Raw genomic sequence first — 25,207 nt, 5'->3', positions numbered from 1 at the left:
AGTGGTCATTATCTCAATCTTTTTGTAATCTAAAGATGAATAAGATCATACTTTAATCAAGATTGTGTTATTGTTATACAAACTAATCAAAAAAATCGATCACTGGACATGCTCGAGCGCGGTCAATTTTCTATTTTAATACAAAAACACATCATAATCTGCCGATTACCACACGTCGAAGTAGTGAAAAAATAGTCATCTTGTAAAAAAAAACCTGTATTATTATGCTATCTGATAGTGTCACTTATTAGCATGAATCCCAGGGAAGTAATGATGTATCACAAACTAAAAGAAAGGGCTAATTTTTAGGAAAATACATTATTCTTTATAGGTACATCACACTATTTTTTTTTTAAATCGTCGGATAAAAAAACCCCCGCTGATTCGAAAAATATCATATAACCTTTTCTTCATTCTAAGGCCTAACCTACACAACCGTATAGGTCCCAATGACGCTCGAGTTAGTACACATTTTAGCATCGTAACCTGTGTACTACCATCTTAACACAATATTATTTTAATCACACTTTTACTTTTTTTACAGGAAATTTAACTTTTTAAACTAAATATGACAATTTCAGTTGGTTTAATACAATGGATAAGCGAAAAATTAGTAAGCGTTTAAGTTTGTTCAACCGTGTATGACGGAATATTTTACTATTTTAAAGAGGAAATAAATCTTTCCTGAAGTATGATGGTTTTTAAAAGATGGTGGTCGGCCCCCTGAGGATCATAGTAGGGGTACTATTACAAGTGCTATGATTTAAACTGTCTACTTAGATACAACGCACCTAATCTTATCTTATCGTAAGTCACAGCGAGGAAATTAATTATACTGTATGCTTACCTATGTAAATTATAGTTTCATGTGGTCAAACCCTACACACTTTTACTGCTAAATACCAAGAGTAGTATCTAGGAAAAAATTAGTATTTAAAAAAAAAACTCTTTCTAAACTCATAGCCCCACACTAGGATTCCCTGTATCGTGGGTGCTATAGACACACACATAGACAAATACACAAACACCCAAACCCAGAAACAGAAATCTAAATTCATCATTTAGAAATCTGTCTGGCCGGGGATCGAACCCGGGACCCTCTGCGCGTCAGACCGGCATGGTGACCGCTCCACCACGCGGGTCGTCAACTATAAAGACATGCATGTGCGAACGACAACTTATGTTCGTTAATAATATAGAATATTAACCAGTTTTGCCTACCAATTATTAATTGTCCAATTTCGAGTTCGCGTTTGTACATGTTTTTGCTTACAAGAATTAAAATTGAATATTACTAACGGGCGTTAGTGTTCAGGGTTAGCAACAAATCTGGGGATGATCTCAGGTAGAAATCCAATCCTATTTGGGCTTGATTACATGTGTTCATGGGCGACAATAACCATTTACCTTCAGCTGAGCTCCACGCTACGTTAACTTAAAAACAAAACAACACAGTTATTACGAAATGAGTAAGGTCCTTTGTTTGTAAGTTATTCTTTAATTCAAAAGTGACCAAATTTATTTGTTTTGTATAAAGAGTATTTTTATGAAAGGTTTGAATGATAAACTATCAATTTTCAGAAATATTCTGTAACAATGAAGTTTAATTATTACGTTTCCTAAGATACTAATTTCTCATATTAAATATCAGATAGGTAGTTGGAAAAGAAACTATCCGCGGGAAAAGTGCCAGAGACAGGCGGGAACGCTACGTCATTGCAAGGAACGTGTCACAAAACTCCGAAAGTAACCCGTATAGCTAGAGTTGCAGAGAAGAAAATGCGCTACAGCCACATTTTCTCATTGAAAATCAAAGAATTAAACCTTATTCCGCGGAATTAAAAGCAGTTTTAGCGGGGAGACCGCGAGAGAAAGTACTTTACAGTCGTGTGTCGGATTGAATGACGCAGATGATACCAATGCTCATGGTTAACACCAGCGGCTGCACGGCGCTGTGGCCAGTACAGTCTCGCCCGCCCGTTCGAAAGGACTTCTGATTGTCCTCGTTTATACCTCAGTTCCGAAGTTACGACGCTCGCGATCATTTACAACGAATTAAAACTAATGTGACCATCCCAAATGACAACTTTAAGTTTAATTTATATTTAGCATTGGATACGCGCCTTCATGTTTATGGTAAGTTTGTGTTATTATTTGAGGCAAAAAAACCCGGCATCAATTTAAAATTTTATTGTGGCCTTAAACTTGTATATCTAGAACCGGTAACCGCCTTTGTAACTGTCTTAAAAATATCTTCTCGTTTACTTACTTAAAATTTAAATGTCATCTCATTGATGATAGAGGGGCTATTTTAATAAAAAAATACTAAGTCAGTGTATAGTGTTATATTTGTTATGAATAATATACATGTAAAAGAAGCTGCTTTATTACACGTGTCACTGTGATTGCCCACTGTAAAATTAGCCATTGTCACTAAGTTCACCGTCATTTTTCTGCCGTGCTCTCAATAACTTTCTTGATTCGTATTATGCTTAGCACTCTATAATGACACTTTAATAGGAGCACACATAATAGTAATTATTCTTTGTTAGTTGACTATCTTTTATTATAAGTTATGTCTTTTATATGTAATGAGAGTAGCAAACATAATTGGGGCAACAGATAATAAGTGATGCTTACGGCCTTAAAAGTCTGCAACAGCACCCAAAATTGGATGCACTGACAGGCCCTCAACGAAAAGGTCAATCATAAGTCCTTTGCCTGATAACAAGGCTCGAATACCTTAAATACAAATCTATAATTATACCTGTCTTATACTATTTTATAAGATTGAAGTAGCAAACAAGCAGTCCGTCTGATGGTGGGTGGTCACTGCCGCCCATGGACATATCTGACTAACTTTATATAGAGAGGACCTACCTGAAGCCTGAAGCGTTATCACTCCAAAGGACTAAGATGCTCATTGTATATGAGCATTGAGCATTGAGCACCTAATTATAAGCTAAGATGCTCAATGCTCATATACAATGGGCATCTTAGCTTATAATTAGCTGGCATCCACACCTTTCCGAAACCCAGCTTCACAATAGAGATCGGTGAGGCGATGATACCTCCCTGGTCAAACCATAAGGGTTCTGTCATATTTTAAGAACGTTAACACAAAGCAACATACTCTGCTTTCAGACAAGAGTGGAGATATCAACAGTCCTGAGAGCTGTACATTAAAAATAAACTGTAATTTACATTTTAATAACGGCCCATGAAATAAAAAGTATCATTATTATTCTTATCAAGTTACACACACCTTCTTATTCAAATCACAGTGAAACTTTCACGAAACAAAAAGTGTGCTGCATTGTTTGTTCATTGAACACTCGGATGTTTTATGTGCCATGCAACAATGTCGACTCTAGCTGATTCTTAATTTATTTTATGAATGAAACTTATAAGTCATTTAGGAATTTAGACCTAGTGCAACAATTGAAATTATCGAAGCCGAAAAATATTTATATACACATTTTATTTTTTAGGTGTAATAAGTAATTGCATATTTAAAATACTGCTACAAAATTCGTTTTGGAAGTATGCATTTACACAACTATAATATGTCCAGGTACGGTTTCGCCGTAGGTGCAGTAGCTTTAGATATGAGGATGGCTAAATATAAATTATTATAAGTCGTTTCTCACAACAACTCAACGCGTCAGTCTAAAACAAACACGTATGTTTGGACGATACGCTCATCTTATACATATAGCATCTCTAAATTGCGTTTATTTCGGTAATTTGAAAACGAAAGTTGTAAAGATTTAGCGGGACCATGGCAATAAGGTCAATGTGCCAATGTTAAACAGCGGAAGGAAAGTTAAAACAAACCGCTACTACAAGACCTGCACAAAATCGGTCTCGATCCACCAACATTTCACTTTTCATAGAAAGAAACGATACTTATCCGAATAAACGCCATATGATACGATAGACAATTAACATACTTGGCTCCTACAGTTTCATTTCTCGCTTTAAAGTGCGCTTTAAGCTATTAAAAAAGTTACTGCTGTAAAAAATATTCTTTGTACCAAACTCTACAAAAAGTACAAAAAGTGTGATTAGATTATACTAGTGCGTTTAGATTATACTATTTTTGTAGATTTGTACTCATAGATACTATAGCAAAATCAGGGTTATATTTGCCGGAATCCCATCATATCATTCTCCCTAGGAATAAGCCAGTACCTAGCAACAGTATCACTAAAACATGATTATCACACACATTAACACATAGGTATTATTAACAATAACTGTTACAACACATTATTTTGGTCGGGAACACGTGCAGTGGCCCACGGGATGGTCCACTGACCCAGTGACCTTCACAATGGGACCGGTTATGGTCCGGCATTTCCGAACAAATCCGTAACTTTAAACAGCCCAAATACAACTACAACGTAGTGACAAAAGGGTTATGTGCAAAGTACTAAACTGGTTATAAATGTTATAACTAGCAAATCATCTCTCCTAGTCCATGTATGTACTAATGATGCATAACCCCTGTATTAAAAGCTGTCTATTTGATCATCACATAAAGGCCGAAATTTATTCTTAAAAAGAGATACTTTTGTTCATACGCGCCATAACATTTTGTTTTACGCTTTAAAAAGACGTTATTCAGTTATGCCCATGTGTGAAGCTATAGCTTATTATATTATTATTATTTTATTTCACTAAGTTTAGTCCTAAAGCAGTGACAATCAGCGAAAATTTTACCGGCGATAAGCTAAGGAGGCCCTGTCCGGAATTTTCAGTTTCGAAAAAATATCCTCCTGTTTGAATATTTTTTTGTTTGTCGCTTATGCCAAATGGGGGATCCGTATCTCCAAAATCCCCCTTCCTCCATAATATTGCCTAAAGTCAGGTACTTACTAACGAGCTGTAACTGTTACACTCACTTTAGTTGACCAAAAACGAAAGTGTTTTTGGTTACTGTAACAATTACAGTTTCAACTCGCCAATGAGTTTTTATACATGGTTTAATGCGGTGTCCGATTTTGGCAACCACACAGACAAAATCGCAGACATAAGCTAGTTATTTATAAATGCGTAGTAACCATTTACAAGCCTTTACGAGAAGATATACATATTATGACTACACTTGATTGAGGAAAATAAAGCATTAAACCGCTTTGAAAAACCCAAACACCAGGAGTAGGTACATCATGACGTTTTTGTGAATGCTATCAACAACATAGTTCAAATACATTGTGAAACAAATTCTCAGAGAGCACTCATGGTTTTGTTTATACTACATCATTGAATAAAATAAAATATTTACAGATGTGGCGGAAAGTCAACAGCAGAATGTTGGTGCTGCTCCTCCTGGTCGCCGGTGCTGCGTGTCAGTCACAGTCAGACACCAGATTTTTATCAGGTACGCTAGGATACAAGCTTTTTTCCCTGTACTCCTGTTCCGGGACCAGAATAGGGCTACGGTATCCCCTGCCTGTCGTAAGAGGCAACTAAAAGGGGGCTTCCGGGGTTGCGGGTGGCAAGAGTTGGAGCTCGGACCACCCGCCCAGCGACCACGGGAAGGACGGCGGTATGTATGGTCGCGTACCGTCGTGTACACCAGACGATATGGCGAGCGTCATGCTCACCTGGGCGGAGCCCGACGGGGCAACGCGCTAAGAGGACTCCGGTTGCGTTCCTTTGGAGATCCAGGAGTCCTTTACACAGCGCCGAAGACGGCCACAGGGGGGGGGGGTTTAGTCCGGTAAGAATCCCACATAACTCTGTGTCGCTCTCACGGCACCGGGTACCTTTAGAAGGTTTCCCCCTCAATAACAAAAAAAAAAGGATGTAAGCTTTACATTTATGATTTTCATCTAGCATACGAGTATACAGTACACCTATTGCCGCATATGAACATCTGTAATAGAACCTAGATATAATTAAAGTCTTCCCTGTGGTCTCTTCATTAGTCATATGTTTCTACCTTCCCCTTCAAATCAGAACACAGCAGCGCTGTACACTGTGGTTATAATGCAAAAATTGGTGTGGCGATGGTGATAAGGGGTTCAACCACTATCAAATGGGTCAAATCCAAAATAATATTATCATTACACATTACCATGTCCATTATATTTATTGTTATGCTTACACGGTTCGAAATTATTAGTGTATGACGATCCGCGTCGCGCAACGACCATGGACAGCCATACTGGGTCTGGGTTTGTTCCTTGTCGGGTATCGGTACGTTCCTATATATACATTTTAAGTAATATAATCTAATATATTTACGGTTAGAGATTGTGCTTGTCAATACTAGAAGAAGAGCTATAATATAACTAGAAAGCACTTAGAAGCATATCTCCCCTTAAATTAAAATTTATGATATAATATTTTTGTAATGAGAAAATGAAATATTATTTATTTAAATGAAAAATTTATAATAATTGTAGGAAATACTACTTATATATATATATTTTTTTATAATATAAGAGTAGCAGACGAGCATGCAGTCCACCTGATGGTAAGTGGCTACTGCCGCCCATGGACATCTGTAATCAACCCCAGATAGGATTAGATATTCCTACCTGAGGTCGGCCACAGATGCGCCGCTACCCCTGAGGACTAAGCTGGAACGCCTCGGAAAAGTCTGTCTCCCTTACCACACCCTTCAAACCGGAACACAGCAGCGCCTAACACTGCTGTTATTAGGTAGAAATAGGTGTGGCGGTGGTGCCGCCGGAGTCGAACCACAAAGGGTTCTACCACCTTTAAAACAGGGTTTATATAAAATATACCAGGCCCTGTGAGCTTCAACATGGAATAAAATAGCATAATATGGCACACAGCGTGTATCGTACCTGTTTTGTAATGAATTGCGATTACTGATGACTTTACTAATGTAATTATCCATAACTTATATCTTTATAACATTATAATAGTAGCCTACGGTACAAACAAATGTCATATACGTATCTATGTATGTAGGTGCATATATTGTTCTTGTGTCGGGTTCGTATGAATTTATTTGTAAGCTCTGAGTATTTTCTCCGCAGGAGAGGAAGTATCGACAAACATAAGCGAGTTAGAGTCACGAGACAGTCCCGAGTTGGAGTTCCAGTACCATGACCACGATCAGATGACGAGGTACCTCCGCGCGGTGTCTGCGCGCTACCCCGCACTCACTGCGCTCTACTCTATCGGGAAATCTGTACAAGGTACTATGCAACTTCTACGTTCTACTTTATTGGAAAATGTGTTACATATTTGTTTGCACAATTTAAACTATATAAAACCTAATCTACCCAGTACCTACCTAATAACATAATATAATGTATCTGTAAATAGCTTAATTTGCTATAAGTTGTTTATTTGATATTGTTCTTTCGTTTGCCTGTCTGTGCTGTGAATTTTACATGAAGTGTAGAGCCAAGTATTGCACGCTAAGTAATGTAATTTTGATCACTTAATAATGCTTATCTTGTTTAGAATAAAATAAAATAATTGTTTAGAATCATAAGATACCAATGGATTAATTATAATCTTATGACGAGCCTCCTGTCAGATGAGAAGCATTATAAATAAAATCCCCGTTTACTAAGTTACACTTTATAAAGCTTTGATAACATCACGACTTCTTAGTAATAAGTTCTTCTTAGTAATTGTAATAAGTTTCCTCTCGAATTTTTCCATCGCCGTTAAAGTATGTGATCATTCTAATATATTTTTTTCTTGATATTTTTTTGTATAGTGAAATCATGTTTTACCTGTATATTTACGTATAGTTTGTAATAGTTATGCAACTTTTAAGCAAAATATACGTTTTTGTATTCTTATGGGAATGTTTTATATTCTTATGGGTTCCAAAACTTAATCAGAGAAAAAGCGTACTCATGTAGTAACATGAGGTTACTAAATTAGAATTTTACGTTTGTAGGTCGTGATCTATGGGTGATGGTGGTGTCGGCGTCGCCTTACGAGCACATGATCGGCAAACCGGACGTCAAGTACGTCGCGAACATCCACGGCAACGAGGCCGTCGGACGAGAGCTACTCTTGCATCTTATACAGGTATCTCAAATTATCCTTCCGGTCTTTTATACAACAAACACCTTGCATCATAAAATTAAGTGGGTCAAATTTTACATAATACGGTAGGTACTTCAATTCTAATTATGCACTGTGTTATTGTACTAAAACGATAAGGGCTTTACAAAACAAATAAAAGTTAAATTTTCATTAAAGGCGGTTGGTTATCTCTAAAAAAAATTTTTAACAAAAAATACAACCGACTTCTATGTCACTACAAAGTAAAAAATAATTCAAATAAATGTTGGTTTAGTACATATTTCTGAAGTCGGCGCTCATATTAGATACGCTGTTGACATCGTTATCCAACGAAATATATTGATACGCTCATATTAGATACGCTGTTGACATCGTTATCCAACGAAATATATTGAGCGCCGACTTCAGAAATATGTACTAAACCAACATTTATTTGAATTATTTTTTACTTTGTAGTGACATAGAAGTCGGTTGTATTTTTTGTTAAAAATTTTTTTTCACCCTTTTTAGTGATGACATAATAACATTTATATTAATACAATATAAAATTGTATAAACGAGATCACGAATTAAGGTAAGGTCTGAATTTACATTGATTGGAACCGCCCGCTCGCAGGGCGCTGCCGCGCCCTGCTCGCTTAGTTTTATATTGTCTTATATGTTCCAACCTAACCTAACTAAATAGTCAATGATGAACTGGCTTTGCAATTTCATTAGAACCTACAGCAAATATCTTCAAACACAACTCAATTATTCCCATTGGTTGAGGAGTTACATATTTTGTCTCCGAGCCACATTATCAGATCCTCAAATAGTCAATGATAAACTGGCCTCGCAATTTCATTAGAACCTACACCAAATATCTTCAAACACAAGTCAATTATTCCCATCGGTTGAGGAGTTACACATTTTGACTCCGAGCCACATTATCAGACCCTTAAATAGTCAAAGATAAACTGGTTTTTCAATTTCATTAGAACCTACACCAAATATCTTCAAACACAACTCAATTATTCCCATCGGTTGAGGAGTTACATATTTTGTCTCCGAGCCACATTAGCAGACCCTTAAATAGTCAATGATGAACTGGCTTTGTAATTTCATTAGAACGTACATCAAATATCTTCAAACACAACTCCATTATTCCCATCGGTTGAGGAGTTACATATTTTGACTCCGAGCCACATTATCAGACCCTTAAATAGTCAAAGATAAACTGGTTTTTCAATTTCATTAGAACCTACACCAAATATCTTCAAACAAAACTCAATTATACCCATCAGTTGAGGAGTTACATATTTTGCCTCCAGAACCCACTCTGATCCTCATCATATTTAAATGGGACCAACTTGTAGCAATTGTCCACACACGAAATTAAAGGCATTAAAATAGGTTCATAAACGGCGAAGTTATGGCTGTTATATTTACATGGGTGGAGGAGTTCCCCTCTTTTTCTCCAGAACCAATCGATGGATCCTAACCATATTTAAATGGGACCAACTCGCAGCTCGTCTCTACACAATAAAAAAAGAATTATTAAAATCGGTCCACTAACGGCGGAGTAATTGCTGTACATACATAAAAAAAAAAAAAAAAAAAAAAAAAAGATACCGGCCGAATTGATAACCTCCTCCTTTTTGAAGTCGGTTAACAAACAAGCTTTGGGTAAACGCCAACACAATTATTGTGTAAAAATTAATACAGTAGAAAGGAGGATGCGAGGTGTTACCTCACTTACTTCTAAAGATGGCAAAATATAATAAAATCAAATAAAATAGTATTTATTCACGGCAAAAAAACATTACAACACAAATAGAAGTTTTTATAAACATATGTATTTAAAAAACTTATTTATTATATTTGAAATAAAAATATAATAATAAAATTTTGGTGTAGGTATATGGATTTTCTACTTACTTTTATGAATCAGTATGACATGGTAGAGTCATTTGGCGAATTTATTATAGAAATGTGTGTATCTTAAATTTTAAATGACATATATGTAATCGAAGCCTTCTTGAAGGTGAACATATACGGTACAGAGTAACGATATTACAATTACACGTAAGTAGGTACACACTAGTGATTAGAGGTATAACTATTCCCGTTATTAAACTGTTCTTGCTGAAGTCTCCGACCAGAATGCCGCTCTCTGTTAACTCGAGCGTCGCCATGATATCATCCCCACTTGACATCCCCACTGCATCTATGTTTGAACTGTAGTAATCAAATTAGTGACTTATTATTTTAAAGTACTAATATAAAAATGCGATATCGTTAATATTCAAGCTTCGTATTAACGACGATAACATATATTTTGTGTCTATTACAGCACTTGGTGACCTCATACGACACAGACCCTTACATAAAATGGTTGCTGGACAACACGAGGATTCATCTGATGCCTTCGATGAACCCCGATGGCTTTTCTATATCTCGGGAAGGCCAGTGCGACACTATATATGGAAGGTGAGTTCTTATGTTATTTTGATGTCTGTTATGGCTTAGCCAGCGTAAGCCTCGTAAACGCGAAACAAATTTATGGACAACTTCTTTATGAAAAAATGAAATTTTGAAGAAAAAAATAAAGCCTATTATTAGCCACAAGTATCAAACTATCTCCATAAATATAAAAATTAATCACGATCGGCGTTCGGTTTGGCGTGACAGACAGACAAAGTAACTTTCGCATAATTCATGGTATTGGTATAGATTTCATAATCATCAAATTATATGAATCATGTACTGAAACGGAAAGTTGTGTTATATTGTATGTATTTCGTCATCATTCTACTATTACTAATTTTGGACTACAATAGGGATGACACTCAGGTTAAATGTAATGCCTGCTCATTACGTTACATTAGCTGGTTCCGGTACTAAAATATTGTTTATGAGACACGTAAAACAAAATTTGTATACCTAATACTTAATATGTATTCAAAATAATACCTACTTGTATACATTTTAGATTGAATTAATCATAATTTTAAATTCGTCCATTATTAATATTCTTTAATAAACGAGTAGAGATCGAGAGAACGAGTAGAGGTCGCGTTCCGATCCGGTAGTAGTTTAAGAAAATATTGTAACTGGCAATTTGTAAGTGCCGCCGTTGGCCTATACAAAAAATAAATATATTTCATTTCATTTCATTTCACGAAAATAGAAGAGCATCACTTTCCTGAAATTATAATTAGAATAGAGATTATTATCCTTTATTATCGAAAAGGCTTAGATAGCTGTAAAGTTTAACCTGATTTATTTTACTCTTTAAGAACCTACTTACGTTGCAAAAAAATATGTTAGATGGAATGTTACGAAAACCTACATAATTTAAGGATGACTTTCCTTTGTGTATACATATAACAATTATAATAGTAATGATAATATTTTATCATTACTGCTTATGTTTATGCCTACCACATGCTATCGCCATCACTCAAGTTCGACTGGCAGAGAATGCCATTAGGCATTAAGTTTTGTAACCCTTTGTAACCCTTAGTTTAAGGTGTACAAAAATAAATAAATAAATAAAATATTTCTTTTTCCAAAGACATAATGCCCGTCGGTTTGACCTGAACCGAAACTTCCCGGATTTCTTCAAGGCCAACACAAAAATACCTCAGCCTGAAACGGACGCAGTAAAGGAATGGATCAGCAAGATTCAATTCGTTCTATCTGGCTCGCTGCACGGGGGCGCTCTTGTCGCTTCATATCCCTTCGACAATACACCCAACTCTAGTAAGTATTTACTTTTTAATCGTAGTTTGCCAGCTTCCAGGGTCAATACCCAATATGTCAGAAACTTATTTTTAGGATTTACAAGTCGAAGGCTTTTTGCACCTATAAGGTGCCTACCTACCTACTACAGACACATACGTAGATTTAAACTCAAAACCATTGTAGTTATAACTAATACCACCGCTACACCTTTACTAGTTATTTGCCTTGTAGGTAATAGCATTAAAAGTTGCCGTATTCTGGTTTGACGGTATCTACGTTCTTAGAAGTAGGAACGGAATTCAAGTATCCAATTTCTAGTATAATTTTCTGGTATAATTTTCCTTGAATGACTAATAAATGTTGTTTTAAAACACAATAATACCAATTTATACTTAGTTACAAATGGTTTGTTTGTTTGTTATTGCTGCTTATAACAGGAATTTGCAGATCTTCCGTATTATGCTCTGGTGACGTACAAATTTTATACTATTTACCTTTGATTTTAATAATTGAAGTAGGTAATTAAATTGCTCTACTTAATGCACTACATATTCATCCTGCAACTTATAGCTTAGTTTTTCCTATCAACTAATCTTGTATTCCTAGAATACTTTATACACAAAATCAGCAAACATATTTTATTTTACTCATTTATTTACATACATAAGTAAATATTTACGTGTCTAAAAAGCAATCCTAAACAAAACATGATTAATACAAGTGTCGTTCCCAACATATCCCCTAAACGCAGTGTTCCAAAGCTACGCGCACACGCCGTCGATCGCGCCCGACGACGACGTGTTCCGCCATCTCTCGCTGGTGTACTCGCGCAACCACGCCAAGATGGCGCGCGGTGTGTCGTGCAAGTCTGGTTCGCAACGCTTCGAGAACGGGATCACTAATGGCGCGGCTTGGTACCCTCTCACAGGTATGATTTACAGCAAATGTGTATATACAGGTTTAGTGTCTTTATTTATTCTGCTGCATACTTACGTCATACGTTTATCGCAAATAAATATAACAATTGAAATGAAATGACACAACAAGAAGATTGATTTGATGTACATATTTAATACAAAGTATGTCAGAAACTTATTTTAGGAATATACAAGTAAATGCATTTAGTAGATTTAGCCTAGGAATAAAATTTTACCGCCTCAGGTTGGGGGTCTAGAGTTCAAATCTTAGGTAAAATACAATTATTAGTATTACATATCTACTTGAAAGGTGAAAGGAAACATCGGGAGGAAACGAAGGTGCCTTTCTTAAAAGATCAAAAAGTAATTTCAATAAGTCAGCATCATTATTACCAAATATAAAGTTATCGCTGAAGATCTAAAAAAATCACAATTATCTATTGCAAATCTGCAACGTTTATCGTTTACGATTATAATTAAATACCTATGAAACTATTTTTGAAATATGTGATATGCCAAACTACTTATTTTTAGTATTTTTTCAAACGGTTTATTTTTCAAACAGGTGGTATGCAAGATTATAATTATTTATGGCACGGCTGCATGGAAATAACGCTCGAGATATCTTGCTGCAAATATCCCCCAGCACACGAACTGTCCAAATATTGGTTAGACAATAAACAGGTTAGTATTTATCTACATAAATAAATTACTACTAAAATGATCTATGCTAAAAATAAGTTTGATGCACATAATTTCATTGATCACAAACATTAACAGTTTTGTTGTACGATAATCTCTTTGATTAAATCACTTTGCCACTTATGAGAAACTTGCAAAGAAAAACAAACCGCAAAGGAGTAAAACAATTGATGGTAGAACAGACTTGGCCGAATTCCACGGAGTGTTTGGCGATCTTATTCCAATAACTCCACACGCAATCCGAGGTCCCGCGTTACCGGTCGTCAGGGATAACTCGTGGCCGCCCAATCCGAGGTCGTCTTCTCGTTCGTGGAGCACCAACGATCGCCCCAATATTGTATTGCGACCTCTCAATGTCATTACGCTATCTACGAAATCGACGTTAGCGACGGGTGTACCCGTTCCTACAAATTCCACGTTGCCCATGTCTCCCACATGTCTTACTTCGTGATCTCTCCCGCCGTGATTCACACTATCTGGATTAAAATGAGGTCCAGTTGTATCACACGTTGTCGTGTCTCCTAATTCGTGTATATGGAACCCATATTTCCCACTTCCAAGTCCTGTTATAACACCACTCACTCGAAGTCCATTATCTGTTTCTGTGAATAATATGGTTCCAGTAACATTTGGAGATATAAGATGAGCTACAGCTACTCGTGGCTCACCATTGATCCCGACGATTGTATAACTTAAAGTTATTATAGATAGGAAAACTGGGAGCAACACTTTAGTTTGCGTCATCTCGCTGTAATATTAAAACTGACTAAATAGCCAAGTTGTGATGGATTCCTTTTGTAGATACATACGAAGATTAGATATTGTTTATCTGCACGTTTCCATTTTACAAGTCATTTAGATAAGGAATGTTGTATTAAATCCGTCTTATAAATATGTTTATGTTACAATGTTATTTATTTAAAATTATTTTTACACGCTTTTGTACATGAATTTATGATCGATCGTTATAGAGTAGGTATACAGAAATAGAATAAATTAACAATATCTATCTTAATCTATGTATTAAACAATACAATATAAAGAATATGACAAAATCCTTATGCGGTTATAAAACACAATAAAAAATTATGTTTAGTCTTGTGTTTGAGTGATGTTTAAGAAAAGATTTTAAGAAAATATTTTTAGCAGATTATTAAACCCCTAAAATTTTCTTCTAAGAATTTAGTTGTCTTTTAAATATTTTTTAACCTCAACTGAAGTATTCGGTACATGGTCTCCAAGTAGCTTGAGATTTCGTACGGAAATTGTGACCGGTCACAAATTGTGTATTTTTTATTTCGTAGTAGGTATCAGCAGCAACACCACGTACTTATGTCTTTATAATGTTCTTTCCCAGGCTTTAATAAAGTACTTGGCCGAAGCCCACCGAGGAGCTCATGGGTTCGTGATGGATGAGAACGGCAACCCGGTGGAGCGCGCCGCCGTCAAGATAAAGGGGCGTGACGTCACCTACCACACGACCAAGTACGGAGAGTTCTGGCGCATCCTCCTGCCCGGCAACTACCGCCTTGATGTAAGTTTGTTTTTTTAATCTTATTATTTTAATTGAAGCAAATGTGACGTTATTAATTCAAGTAATGCGCGTCCAGGCGTAAACAGAAGCGACCGAAAAGAACCCTCTAAGTGTCATTTGTTATCGGATCCGGAATCGGATCCAGCCTTTATCCGAATTCCCCACTCCTATATTTATATATTACAATTCAGAATACAGAAATGATACCTATATACCTAAATAAAACATTAGGTATTACAAAAACGCTTACCAAAGTGATTAATTCGCTGGAATGTGATTTTTTATCTTCTTGTATTAGGATTACTTACGTGTCCTGATAATGTATTAAACAGAGAGCACCAATAAATATTTTTAAGTATGTAAATAAAATAAGTCTTATAAGAACTTGCAATCTCTTCACAAAAACAGATAAGTCATTTTTGAAGGTTTCATAACATCGACCACGGGTTGGTCACTAATCCATTAGGTATATGCTAGATGTAGTAGTGGATCAACGTAATGGAATAGATATATTATAACTATACCTTTTCTATATATAGATATACCTTTTCTTATTATGTATAGTTAACCGATTCCGTGCGTATGGCACCACAGTTGTGCCAGGCCATTTCTTTTGTATATGGCGGGTGGTACAAAATTTGAAGCCATAAAACTCGGATAGATTGACGTTTATCAAAGTTGTTCTGAAAACAAAAGTGTCTTTATTTATCACGTAGTTCCTTCCTAGAATGTCAGTTTCAGCAGATCGCGTGATTTCACACACTTCAGGGATTGTAAACCTTTCAAAAAAATATATTATATTATTTTGCAAATTATTGTGATTGTATTACTATAATAGTACCTACTTTTCGTTAATAGTAAGCCAATAGAAACTGGATTAAAATATTCGTACTTTGGTGTTTATCTTTGTCTGAATAAATAGGGCAATCAATTTCGATATTCTATTAGAAACCTATCCATTAATAATTTGAATTTTTATTCTAAACAAAACACCAGAAAAGAACTATCATAGCGCTCTCCACGTCTCGAATGTTCATATTTAATTCTATAGTAACACTAAAACAATCAATTCATCAAAAACTTACAAAAATGTTTACAACACCTGATAGAAATAAGATACTTACCATCCATTTCCGTTATTACACGTAGATAGTCAGTTTTGTAAACACTAATCGAACTGTTAAACCATTCACTTTCGCTTTTGGCAACACAGTGGTGCCACGAAATATTTGTTCGCCGCCAGGCGTTTAAGTTAGTCCAAAAGGCCGCCGCATTGAATCGGTTAAAAAATAGTAGTTAAGTCCTTTGCTTCGATTATTTACAGGTATCGGCAGAGGGATATTTGCCCCAAGAAGTAGAGTTTATCGTTATCGAAAGCCATCCAACGCTCTTGAACGTAACTTTACACTCCGCGAAGGTAAATTTCACTTTTTAACTATCGATATCTATGTATATAATGTATTTTTTGGATATATAATGTTACCTTGTCACTAATTTGCAAATTTTAGCGCACCACACATAATAGGCGCCTGACGCATGTGTAACGCATCGAATGGTCTATATTCCATACATATATTTTTGCGGTTAACTTTGCAAAAATGTTAAGTAATGTCTACGTATAAGTACTATGCAAACCAGTAAGCAGTTTTGGGTTACTCTATTTAGAAGTGGTCTCGATATGGTTACCTACCATCAAAATAAATCAAATAGATATTTTGAAAGGCGACGCGATGCGCTCCGCCTATTATGTGTAGTGAGCTCTAGAATACTAGTAACAGTTAAAAGATAGAAAGTTATGCATAGATAATTTTATTAGTGGTTAAAAATGTTAAAATATCATGTTAACACGGTTAGGTATTGTGGTAAAAATTACACTTTATTGTTGCTCATACTACTTATTTAGTAGTTTTCGTGTAATATTAAAGTTGAGATGTTCAAAAACGATTAGAAGAAAACCACATTTAAACCTATCTATATAAGTAGGTAATAAAATAATCGTTTTTGAAAATATCAGCTACAAAATCAGCATCAGTATAACAATTGCACATGTGTTGTACATACATACTCGTACATGTGTTGGGAATTCAAGCAGCGTCATAGCTAGGTTCATGACCACCCGTCGCAAGATTTCAATTTTACCTCTTGAAATATTGGAAGTTTGCGCCCCCTGAGGAACATAATTATCCTAATCCATGAAGTTTAAAATGTTGACTCATTGGAATTTATATATTCTTTTGCCAGTCCCAAGCTACGGCGCTGCTTAGAAATTTCAAAGTAGTGTAAATATTTTGGATGGTGTTGGTCACTTGTAGTTGTAAAACTCTAGGCATCGGCGGCTGGCAAGCAGTTCCCGAGGGAAATGGTGACCGCCACGGAGCTCACTGGTTCCTTCACCACCAACACTCCGGTACCAGTGGCCAGAAACGACAACGTAGTCTTCCCTGACGTCTAATCTAAATCTTAATAATGTTATACTACTTACTATTTAAAATAATAAAATGTCGTATCTCAATTTTCCCTTAAAATCACACGATTATCTACACACATGTATATTAAACCTACAAGTACAGTATGTCTTTCCTCAGTGATAAATATCTAACATTCAAAAGACTGAATTCAATTAATACAAAATTGTAAATCAGTAGGTAAAGTCATTTCGTGCAATATATAATTTAATACTTTATTTGCTATATCTGTTATATTTTCATTTTAGGAGAACATAATTACATTAATATTTTAATAATAAATCGGTAGGAACAGTGACCTAAGTATTTCTATTAATGCACTGCCAAAGTTTTATGAGTAGGAAATGTTATTGAATTATACGAACGTATGTACGGTAGCATATGTATGCTAACACAAAATCAAACTTTTCTTATTAAAAGCTATTTAATTAAATATCTGCATTTGAATAAACTTAAGAATATATTTAGGTGAATATTTATCACTCATTATGAATTTAGAGATAATTTAAATGAGAACTAAAATCATAAGAAAACTTATATCCTTTAAATTATATAGAATACAATGGATATTGTCTTTTTCTTTAGCGATGCTAACAAAAAATAAAATTCCTATGAGTCTAACTTTTGGGGGAAGTTACCTTGGTAAGTTATTTTTTAATTTCCATTTATTACTTTGCATGTTTTATCAATTAATATAGATTTAAGAATGTTCCACAAATCGGCCCTTTAATAATAACATTTTGCATTTCGCATGTCTGCACTGCACTGGGATGAGTTGACTAACAGTAGAAGAAAAAAATGTCTACGAAATTAAAACGATATCCACAAAGTTTAAAATTTAATGTACATAGGAGATATGTTGGAATTTATAATGTGCATGAATAATTTACATTTATAAATTATTTATTAGCTACTTAGTACTGAATATTATTTACTACCCAAACATCACATGAAGTCGGCGGCGATATTACCTCTTTAGCCCATAGGTCTGCCAACGAATTCTTGAATTTTATCTGTGCTTATTGACGTATGTGGATGGTTGTGATATATATTGCAGTATTTATATACGTATATATATAGTATTTATTAAATTATTATATATATACTTATATACTTAAATTATTATTATACTTAAATTATATTATTTTCTGTTTTATCTGCATAGTTCTTTCGTATTTTAAAAATAATTGTCATTATTAATGAGGAACACTTTTAACAAGCTTTCTATGTGGAATCTACTTACAAAACTGCGAGGAATGAGCCCCAACATGGTACGCTATATGCCTATATTTCACTCCATTCACTGATTCAATACATTTCATCCAACATGAGACATATTTCATGTCAGTTTCAATTTACCAAGTAAAAGACAAACAACATAATCGTGACTAACCATCGTCATCTTCCTTAATTAACAATGTTTTTTCTTTGTCATCTTAGAATTCACCATCATCATTGTTATGCAATTCAATACATAAAATCACTTATTAAAATTCCTGAGTGTCATGTATTTTTATCGACGGACAAAAGTTCAAACAAAATCCATTAATAAATCATTTATTTATCATAATTGTCACATGTATCAATAATATTTTCTCTATTTATTTGTCTATTTTCCACAATATTAATTTATCAACCATTATTTTTCTATCATGCGTAATTGCGCAGTATTCCAAGCCTGTTCCAAATTTGAATGTCGCGCCATTCAAAGTACGTATGATTAAAGTTTTTTAATAAGTTAAACTAACGAAGATACAATCTATATGGATCCATTTTATAACATTATCATAAAAGGACTATGAAATTTATTATAATAAATTACTACTATATCCTATGCCCTAAATTAGTACATTTATTTATGAATTGTTATTTTATGGTATAAATCCATAGAGCAACTAGCTCTATAAAATACAACTTTATATTATGACGCTTACAGTTTTAAAATATTAGTGTGTACATTGCAGCGTATCGACGGCGGGCCGTACTACCGGCCGGTGGCGCTGCCGCCGCGCCCGCCCGCGCCGGTGCCCGCGCCCGGCCTCTTCTCCTCCATCACCAACTCCTTCACTAGTATGATGTCTAACATCTTCGGATAACGACTCCTCACGCACACGGTCGTTATTATAAATATTAGGACCGTTACCTTAGTACCACACAACCTACCGACTAGATTTAGGACGTCGCAATTCTCGTTCAAGAGATACCTACAACCGAATTGTCCATCCACGGCAATCCAAAAATACTTATATTTTAGAGCAATGATGGATTAATTAAATAGATTTAAAATTTTGGGGCCCACGTCCCTAATTATTCGGCATCGACTGTCAGACAGAAATACAAATTTTAGGTATTATGTAATTGGATTGAAGTCAACCATTTTATAGGAACAAGTATAATTAAAGCACACAAATGATAATGGTAGCTGATGCAAAATGAATATTGTTTTGCCCAAAGACCAGATAGATAAACACGAAGATTAACGAAGAATTAACAAATTTCAAGTTCATGTTTAGAATTTGTTTATAGTATTATTTAAATTTGTTAGTATTAACAGAATTTATCAATAGACATTATGGATATAGTTACGATCTGTTAGAAGAATAGTAGGTATTAGATGAAGAAATAGAATATAAGTTAGAAAATTGATCACAATTAAAATTCTCCTCTCATTTGATGGCGTTCAAGAATAAGAAGGAACGTTATAAATAATTGTATTTTAATAGAATAACTTTTATGTGCAGGGTTAATAATGCAATATAATAAACACATACATACGCCTATTGAACATTATTGAAGAATATTTTTTACACGAATATAATTTCAAATTATTAGGTGAACGCAGAGAAGTACTGTGGAAATTTAAAAGCATACTGAAATTGGCTGTTGTTGAAATACATATTATATTACATACTGTTCATCTCAAAACTTAAAATCATTTCTAAGAAACTTGGCTAAACTTGTTTTCGCCAAGCCATCACCAACTTCTTTATGAATTTATCGACATAACCATTTATGCACAGTGTTAAGTGTTGTTGTATTATTTTATCAAATAATAACAAAATATTTATATGATTTTGTTATCATTTGCTGAAAATTTTATTTATTATAAATTATTTGTAAATATTATATTTAAAATAATTAAGAATATGCTTATTTATATGAACAATAAAAAGCATAAGACCAAAATATGCTGTCTTATTTTTAAAATACACCTTACTTTTTAATACGCTTTTTTTCTTCTGTGCACGTAGCCCGACTGATGTCAATTGTTTTTGTTTTTTATTAATATTTAATATTGTGTGTACCTTCTTATTTCCTATGATTAAAAGATTGAAGCAAGTGTATGTTACAGGTATAGACTATACACATTAGCTTCAGATTGAAATCCATCAGAATTACTGGTGCCCCATAGTACTGAACACACATCAACAATAGGTATTTCCAACTAGAACATATACCTAGCCGTTTCCTCGAGACTAATTTGAAATCAAAATTAAAATTTGACATGATGACAATTGTCAATTCCGTAAATTTTATATACTTAACTATAACTATATATTCACAAGCAATACATGAACGTTCGAGTTACAAGCAACCATTACCTGTTTGAATTTAAATAAGTAGGAACATCTGTTCAAACAAAGGCACGTAACACTTCTGCCATGTAAATCATAAGATTGAATGATAGCACGTTTATCTTTTTAAAAATGAAAATTCTTGACTAAAAAATGAAATTAGTATTTGTTATCTGGTGTTTAGTGACTTTTAATAATTTAAATGTTGGCGCCGTGCTAACGCCAATCGTAAAGACCACAACTGGCCTCGTTAGAGGAAAGCTGAACTATTACAATGGCTTCAAATATTTCTCGTTTCATGGAATACCGTACGCCGAGAGTCCTACGGGCTTGCTGAGGTTTCAGGTATAATATGATTTTCACTACATAAGTTTAAAATTAAAATTAAAATCGTCAAATAAGAAAGATTGAAGAAAAAGTGAATTGCCTATTCAATAACTTACCTGAGTAATGAAAACCTTTTAATAAAATAAATAGGTACAGACTTCAACAGGAACCAGCTCACGCTTAAACTAAAATAGCAACGGCAGGAGTTCAATTAGGCAAAGAATAACATTTTGACCTACTAATCGAAAAAAAACGACAGAAATAAATCTTAATATTATTTAATCACTAAAACAATATTCCATCGATTCAAACTCACAGTTTTACTTGGATGAGAAATACATCTCATTTTTTTTAAATTATATCCCGTTTACACCAGCCGCCAGTACCGAAAAAACCCTGGACGCATGTCCTAGATGCGAGTGAAGAGGGCGTCGTATGTCCGCAATGGGATTTGCGGTACAAATTCGAGCAGATGAGCGAGGACTGCCTGCGTGTCAACGTGTACGTGCCCGAGGGTGGGCGGGAGCTGCCCGTGCTCGTGTTCGTCCACGGCGGGGGGTTCAGCGTACTCTCCGGAAGCTCCGACTATTTATATGGACCGCAGTTCTTTTTACAGCGCGGAATTATTGTTGTTACGTTAAACTACAGGTTCAGTCTCAGTTTCTTGTTATGAGAATTAACAACTATTATTAATTATTAATATTGACGAATGTAGCACCCTACCTATTAATTGAATATTTATATTTTTAGGCTTGGTCCACTCGGATTTCTCTCCTTAGGCATAAATGAAGCATCCGGTAATGCTGGTATCAAGGACGTTATATTAGCATTAAAATGGATTAATCAGAACATACAGAGATTTGGAGGAAATAACAACAAAATAACTATTGGTGGACACAGTTCTGGCGCTGCATTGGCGAACTTCCTGTTATTGACGAAAAAAGCGGATAAATTATTTCATCAAGTTATTCTTATAAGTGGTAGTGCACTTCATTACAGGTTCTTGTCGCGGCACCCAAGAGATGAAGCTTTAGCATTAGCTGAAAAATTAGGCATTAAGAGCAATGACTCTCACATTATACTAAAGAAATTACAACAGACCGATGTATTTGAAATAGTACAGGCATCCAGAATACTAGATAGAATGACGAATAAACATGTTTTAAAACCATGTAATTATTTTAGGGCATGTGTCGAACAAAATTATTCACACGCTGTTATAACTGAAAATCCCACGCATATAATGAAAACGATAGGTTTGATCCAAAACGTGCCGATTTTGACAGGAATAAACGCACGAGAAGGTTTATATATGTTACCCAGAATATTAAATTGGCCAGAAGCCACAAATAAATTGCACGATAACGTTGAATTGTGTATTCCACCGGATATAGAATATCCTGAAGGATCACCGCAATCCAGAAAATTGGGAAATTCCATAAATGAAATGTATTTTCGCAGCGATAATTCAGACAACTTCTGCCTGGACAGATTACTTGACCTAGCATCAGACTGTCGATATATCTACAGTTCATACGCTTGGATAAAATTACACAAGAGTAATCTTAATAGCAGTAAGCTGTTCTTTTACAACTTTAACTTTGATGGGGATTTGAACTGGAGTAAATTGAATTATGATATAGAATATCCGGGGACAGCTCATGCAGATGAACTTGGCTACATATTTGTGACAAACAGAACTGTAAACAGAATAGAAAACGCAAATAATGAAAGTAAACACATGATCTATATTACAGTGAACATATTTTCAAATTTCATCAAATTTGGGTGAGTTAAAGTAAAAATTGCAAATTATTCGTTTCTAGGACTTATTTGTGTAATGTTAGTAAGACCAATTGGAATGTAAATGTAATGCAAACGCTCTCAATCATATAACAGTGGCAATGGCCTGTTTTGGCTTAATTTACAACATATTGTATACAGGGTGAATTTTTAAAACGGGCCTTCAGGGCCAAATCCGAAACTATAAGGATTAGCGAAAAATGATGAAAGGAGTTACGAGGTCGATTTTGATAAAAACTAAAACTGCATCATTAGTTTTTTAAAATATTTTTTTCCTTAGCCGGGAATCGAACGAGTTCATTTTGAAAAAAATGACACCTCTATATTATTCCATTATCTGATAGTGTCGCTTATAAGGATCAAATTCTGGGAAGTAATGTTATGTGACAAATTAAAGGAAAAGGAAAATTTGAAGAAAATACGTATTTTTCCATACATTGGCATACTAATCCTTAAGGATTATACATAACAAATTATTTATGTATAATTCTTTAGAAACAGACATAAGTCATACCATTGAAGAATTTGTTGGTTAATCAACTAATTATTCGATGTTATGACTATGACATACGGCTTAGTATGAGAAAGTAATAGCTTGGCAAATAAGTTACCGCCGTTTTTGGGATTTATTTTTTAATGAAAATAGATAACTGATTAAATAGTAAATTCTTATTGTTTGTTGTTTTTCAACTTCGTTTCAACGTTAAATATGATTTTCTATATCTCTTTTTTTAGTAATTACTCGGATTTGACTCTAAAAAGTAATTCTCGCAAATTGTCAACTTTACATCTGTATTAAACGAAACTCCGCCCATAGCAAGTAAATCTATTTTAATGGTCCTAAAAATAACCTTAGCTAAGTCGGACATAAAAATATAAATTATTGGGAAAAAAAACGTCCATTTCGAATGATTAGAAACATTGAGCCAAAAAAATGTTAATACACGAAATTTTTAAATTGATGAATGGCGGGAACTTAACTGCCAAATTAATATGAAAAATATGTATTTTCTTAAAATTGAGGCTTTTCCTTTAGTTTGTCATTTATCATTACTTTCCAGATTCTGATCCTTATAAGCAACACTATCAGATAGGGGAATAATATAAAGGATGCATTTTTTTCAAAATGAACTCGTTCGATTCCCGGCTAGGGAAAAAGTTATTTTAAGAAAGTAATGATGCAGTTTTAGTTTTTATCAAAATCGGCCTCGTAACTCCTTTCAGCATTTTTCGCTAATCCTTATAGTTTCGGATTTGACCCTGAAGGCCCGTTTTAAAAATTCACCCTGTATATTGTGAAAACATGATATGTATCGCTGTTGGATTACCTAATAAATAAATAAATGTGTGGGTACTGGTGGCCGGCTTCTGAACACAAGCGGTGTTTAGAAGGCGAGCATTAGTAGTTGTAGTAACTATGGGTCATTATAATACATAAATACACGTAACTTCACTACCGAAGAAAAGGGTTGGTCAACCCCTTAAAAAGGTGCTAACAATAAATGAATTTTCAAAATTCCAAAAAATAATTATGATTTTGTTTCAGTACTCCGCAACCAAATAGTGGCACTAAATGGCCAGAATTCAACATGAAGGACCAACAATACATGGAGATATGTCCAAATTTAGCTGTAAAAAGTTTATTAAATAGTGATATGTTTAAGAGATTACACTTTTGGGAAAATGTTTACCATCAATATCAAAAATATGTGCAATATGGTGGCAAATTGGAAAATAAGTGTCGAATCCATTTTAATTAAATCTCATCCTTAAAAAACATTTTTTGTTTTCAATACCTCCCTTAAGTGAAGTTTCACATACGGTTTTAACATAATGTATTTTAATTTAATAAATTTCATGTCTTTTTTATTTAAAATTTTGCTATAACCAAATATAAACACTAAGTAGGTCACTCGAACACTTTAACACACTAGGATCATTAAGAAGATACCTACTTTGGAATACAATTAAGATTATATTTTGCATACTCAATTAGTCTCGACTTTCTAAACATTTATCTACATAGATAGAAACGTACGATACGTTTCTCACGAGTAAAATATTTTTTTCTATTATGTAACGTATACTTTCATAAAAAAATGTTTACCTGTGATTCAATAGTGATTT

The 25,207-nt window shown here is 34.4% G+C and overlaps 3 protein-coding genes across 7 annotated transcripts; 2 read left to right on the top strand and 1 right to left on the bottom strand.

Moving 5' to 3' along the window:
* The first annotated feature begins 1,931 nt into the window (after positions 1-1,931).
* Positions 1,932-20,561, top strand: LOC140757486 (carboxypeptidase D). 5 transcript variants are annotated; one of them, XM_073093221.1, is made up of 13 exons: positions 1,932-2,136; positions 5,293-5,386; positions 7,020-7,181; positions 7,901-8,034; positions 10,364-10,500; positions 11,588-11,775; positions 12,195-12,224; positions 12,509-12,685; positions 13,240-13,358; positions 14,734-14,910; positions 16,235-16,327; positions 18,596-18,646; positions 19,340-20,561. In XM_073093221.1, exons 1-13 carry the CDS (start codon positions 2,128-2,130, stop codon positions 19,469-19,471), a joined length of 1,503 nt encoding a protein of 500 aa, XP_072949322.1. In that variant the 5' UTR covers positions 1,932-2,127; the 3' UTR covers positions 19,472-20,561. The 5 variants fall into 5 exon arrangements, with proteins under 5 accessions (XP_072949322.1, XP_072949323.1, XP_072949324.1 ...); XM_073093222.1 differs by lacking the exon at positions 12,195-12,224; XM_073093223.1 differs by lacking the exon at positions 18,596-18,646.
* Positions 13,390-14,161, bottom strand: LOC140757487 (uncharacterized). Its single transcript, XM_073093226.1, has one exon. The coding sequence runs from the start codon at positions 14,118-14,120 to the stop codon at positions 13,497-13,499; it is 624 nt and encodes a 207-aa protein (XP_072949327.1). The 5' UTR covers positions 14,121-14,161; the 3' UTR covers positions 13,390-13,496.
* Positions 20,562-21,103: 542 nt separating the features above from the next.
* Positions 21,104-24,840, top strand: LOC140757140 (juvenile hormone esterase-like). The gene is made up of 4 exons (XM_073092675.1): positions 21,104-21,295; positions 21,654-21,925; positions 22,028-23,065; positions 24,627-24,840. The coding sequence occupies exons 1-4, from the start codon at positions 21,104-21,106 to the stop codon at positions 24,838-24,840; spliced, it is 1,716 nt and encodes a 571-aa protein (XP_072948776.1).
* Positions 24,841-25,207: the final 367 nt, after the last annotated feature.

This window comes from Epargyreus clarus, unplaced genomic scaffold (assembly GCF_041222505.1).
Source record: "Epargyreus clarus isolate Ecla_fem2 unplaced genomic scaffold, WU_Ecla_fem_2.2 ptg000004l, whole genome shotgun sequence".
NCBI lineage: Eukaryota > Metazoa > Arthropoda > Insecta > Lepidoptera > Hesperiidae > Epargyreus > Epargyreus clarus.
This window is presented reverse-complemented; position numbering and strand designations above follow the sequence as displayed.

Bases quoted from the DNA above. Each gene is read 5' to 3' on its own strand.
- LOC140757486 (XM_073093221.1), top strand. The intron at 12,225-12,508 runs GTGACGTACAAA...CCCTAAACGCAG, and splicing joins ATCTTCCGTATTATGCTCTG to TGTTCCAAAGCTACGCGCAC. The intron at 13,359-14,733 runs GTTAGTATTTAT...GTTCTTTCCCAG, and splicing joins ATTGGTTAGACAATAAACAG to GCTTTAATAAAGTACTTGGC.
- LOC140757487 (XM_073093226.1), bottom strand. From the start codon at position 14,120: ATGACGCAAACTAAAGTGTTGCTCCCAGTTTTCCTATCTATAATAACT.
- LOC140757140 (XM_073092675.1), top strand. From the start codon at position 21,104: ATGAAATTAGTATTTGTTATCTGGTGTTTAGTGACTTTTAATAATTTA. The intron at 21,296-21,653 runs GTATAATATGAT...CGTTTACACCAG, and splicing joins CGGGCTTGCTGAGGTTTCAG to CCGCCAGTACCGAAAAAACC. The intron at 23,066-24,626 runs GTGAGTTAAAGT...ATTTTGTTTCAG, and splicing joins TCAAATTTCATCAAATTTGG to TACTCCGCAACCAAATAGTG.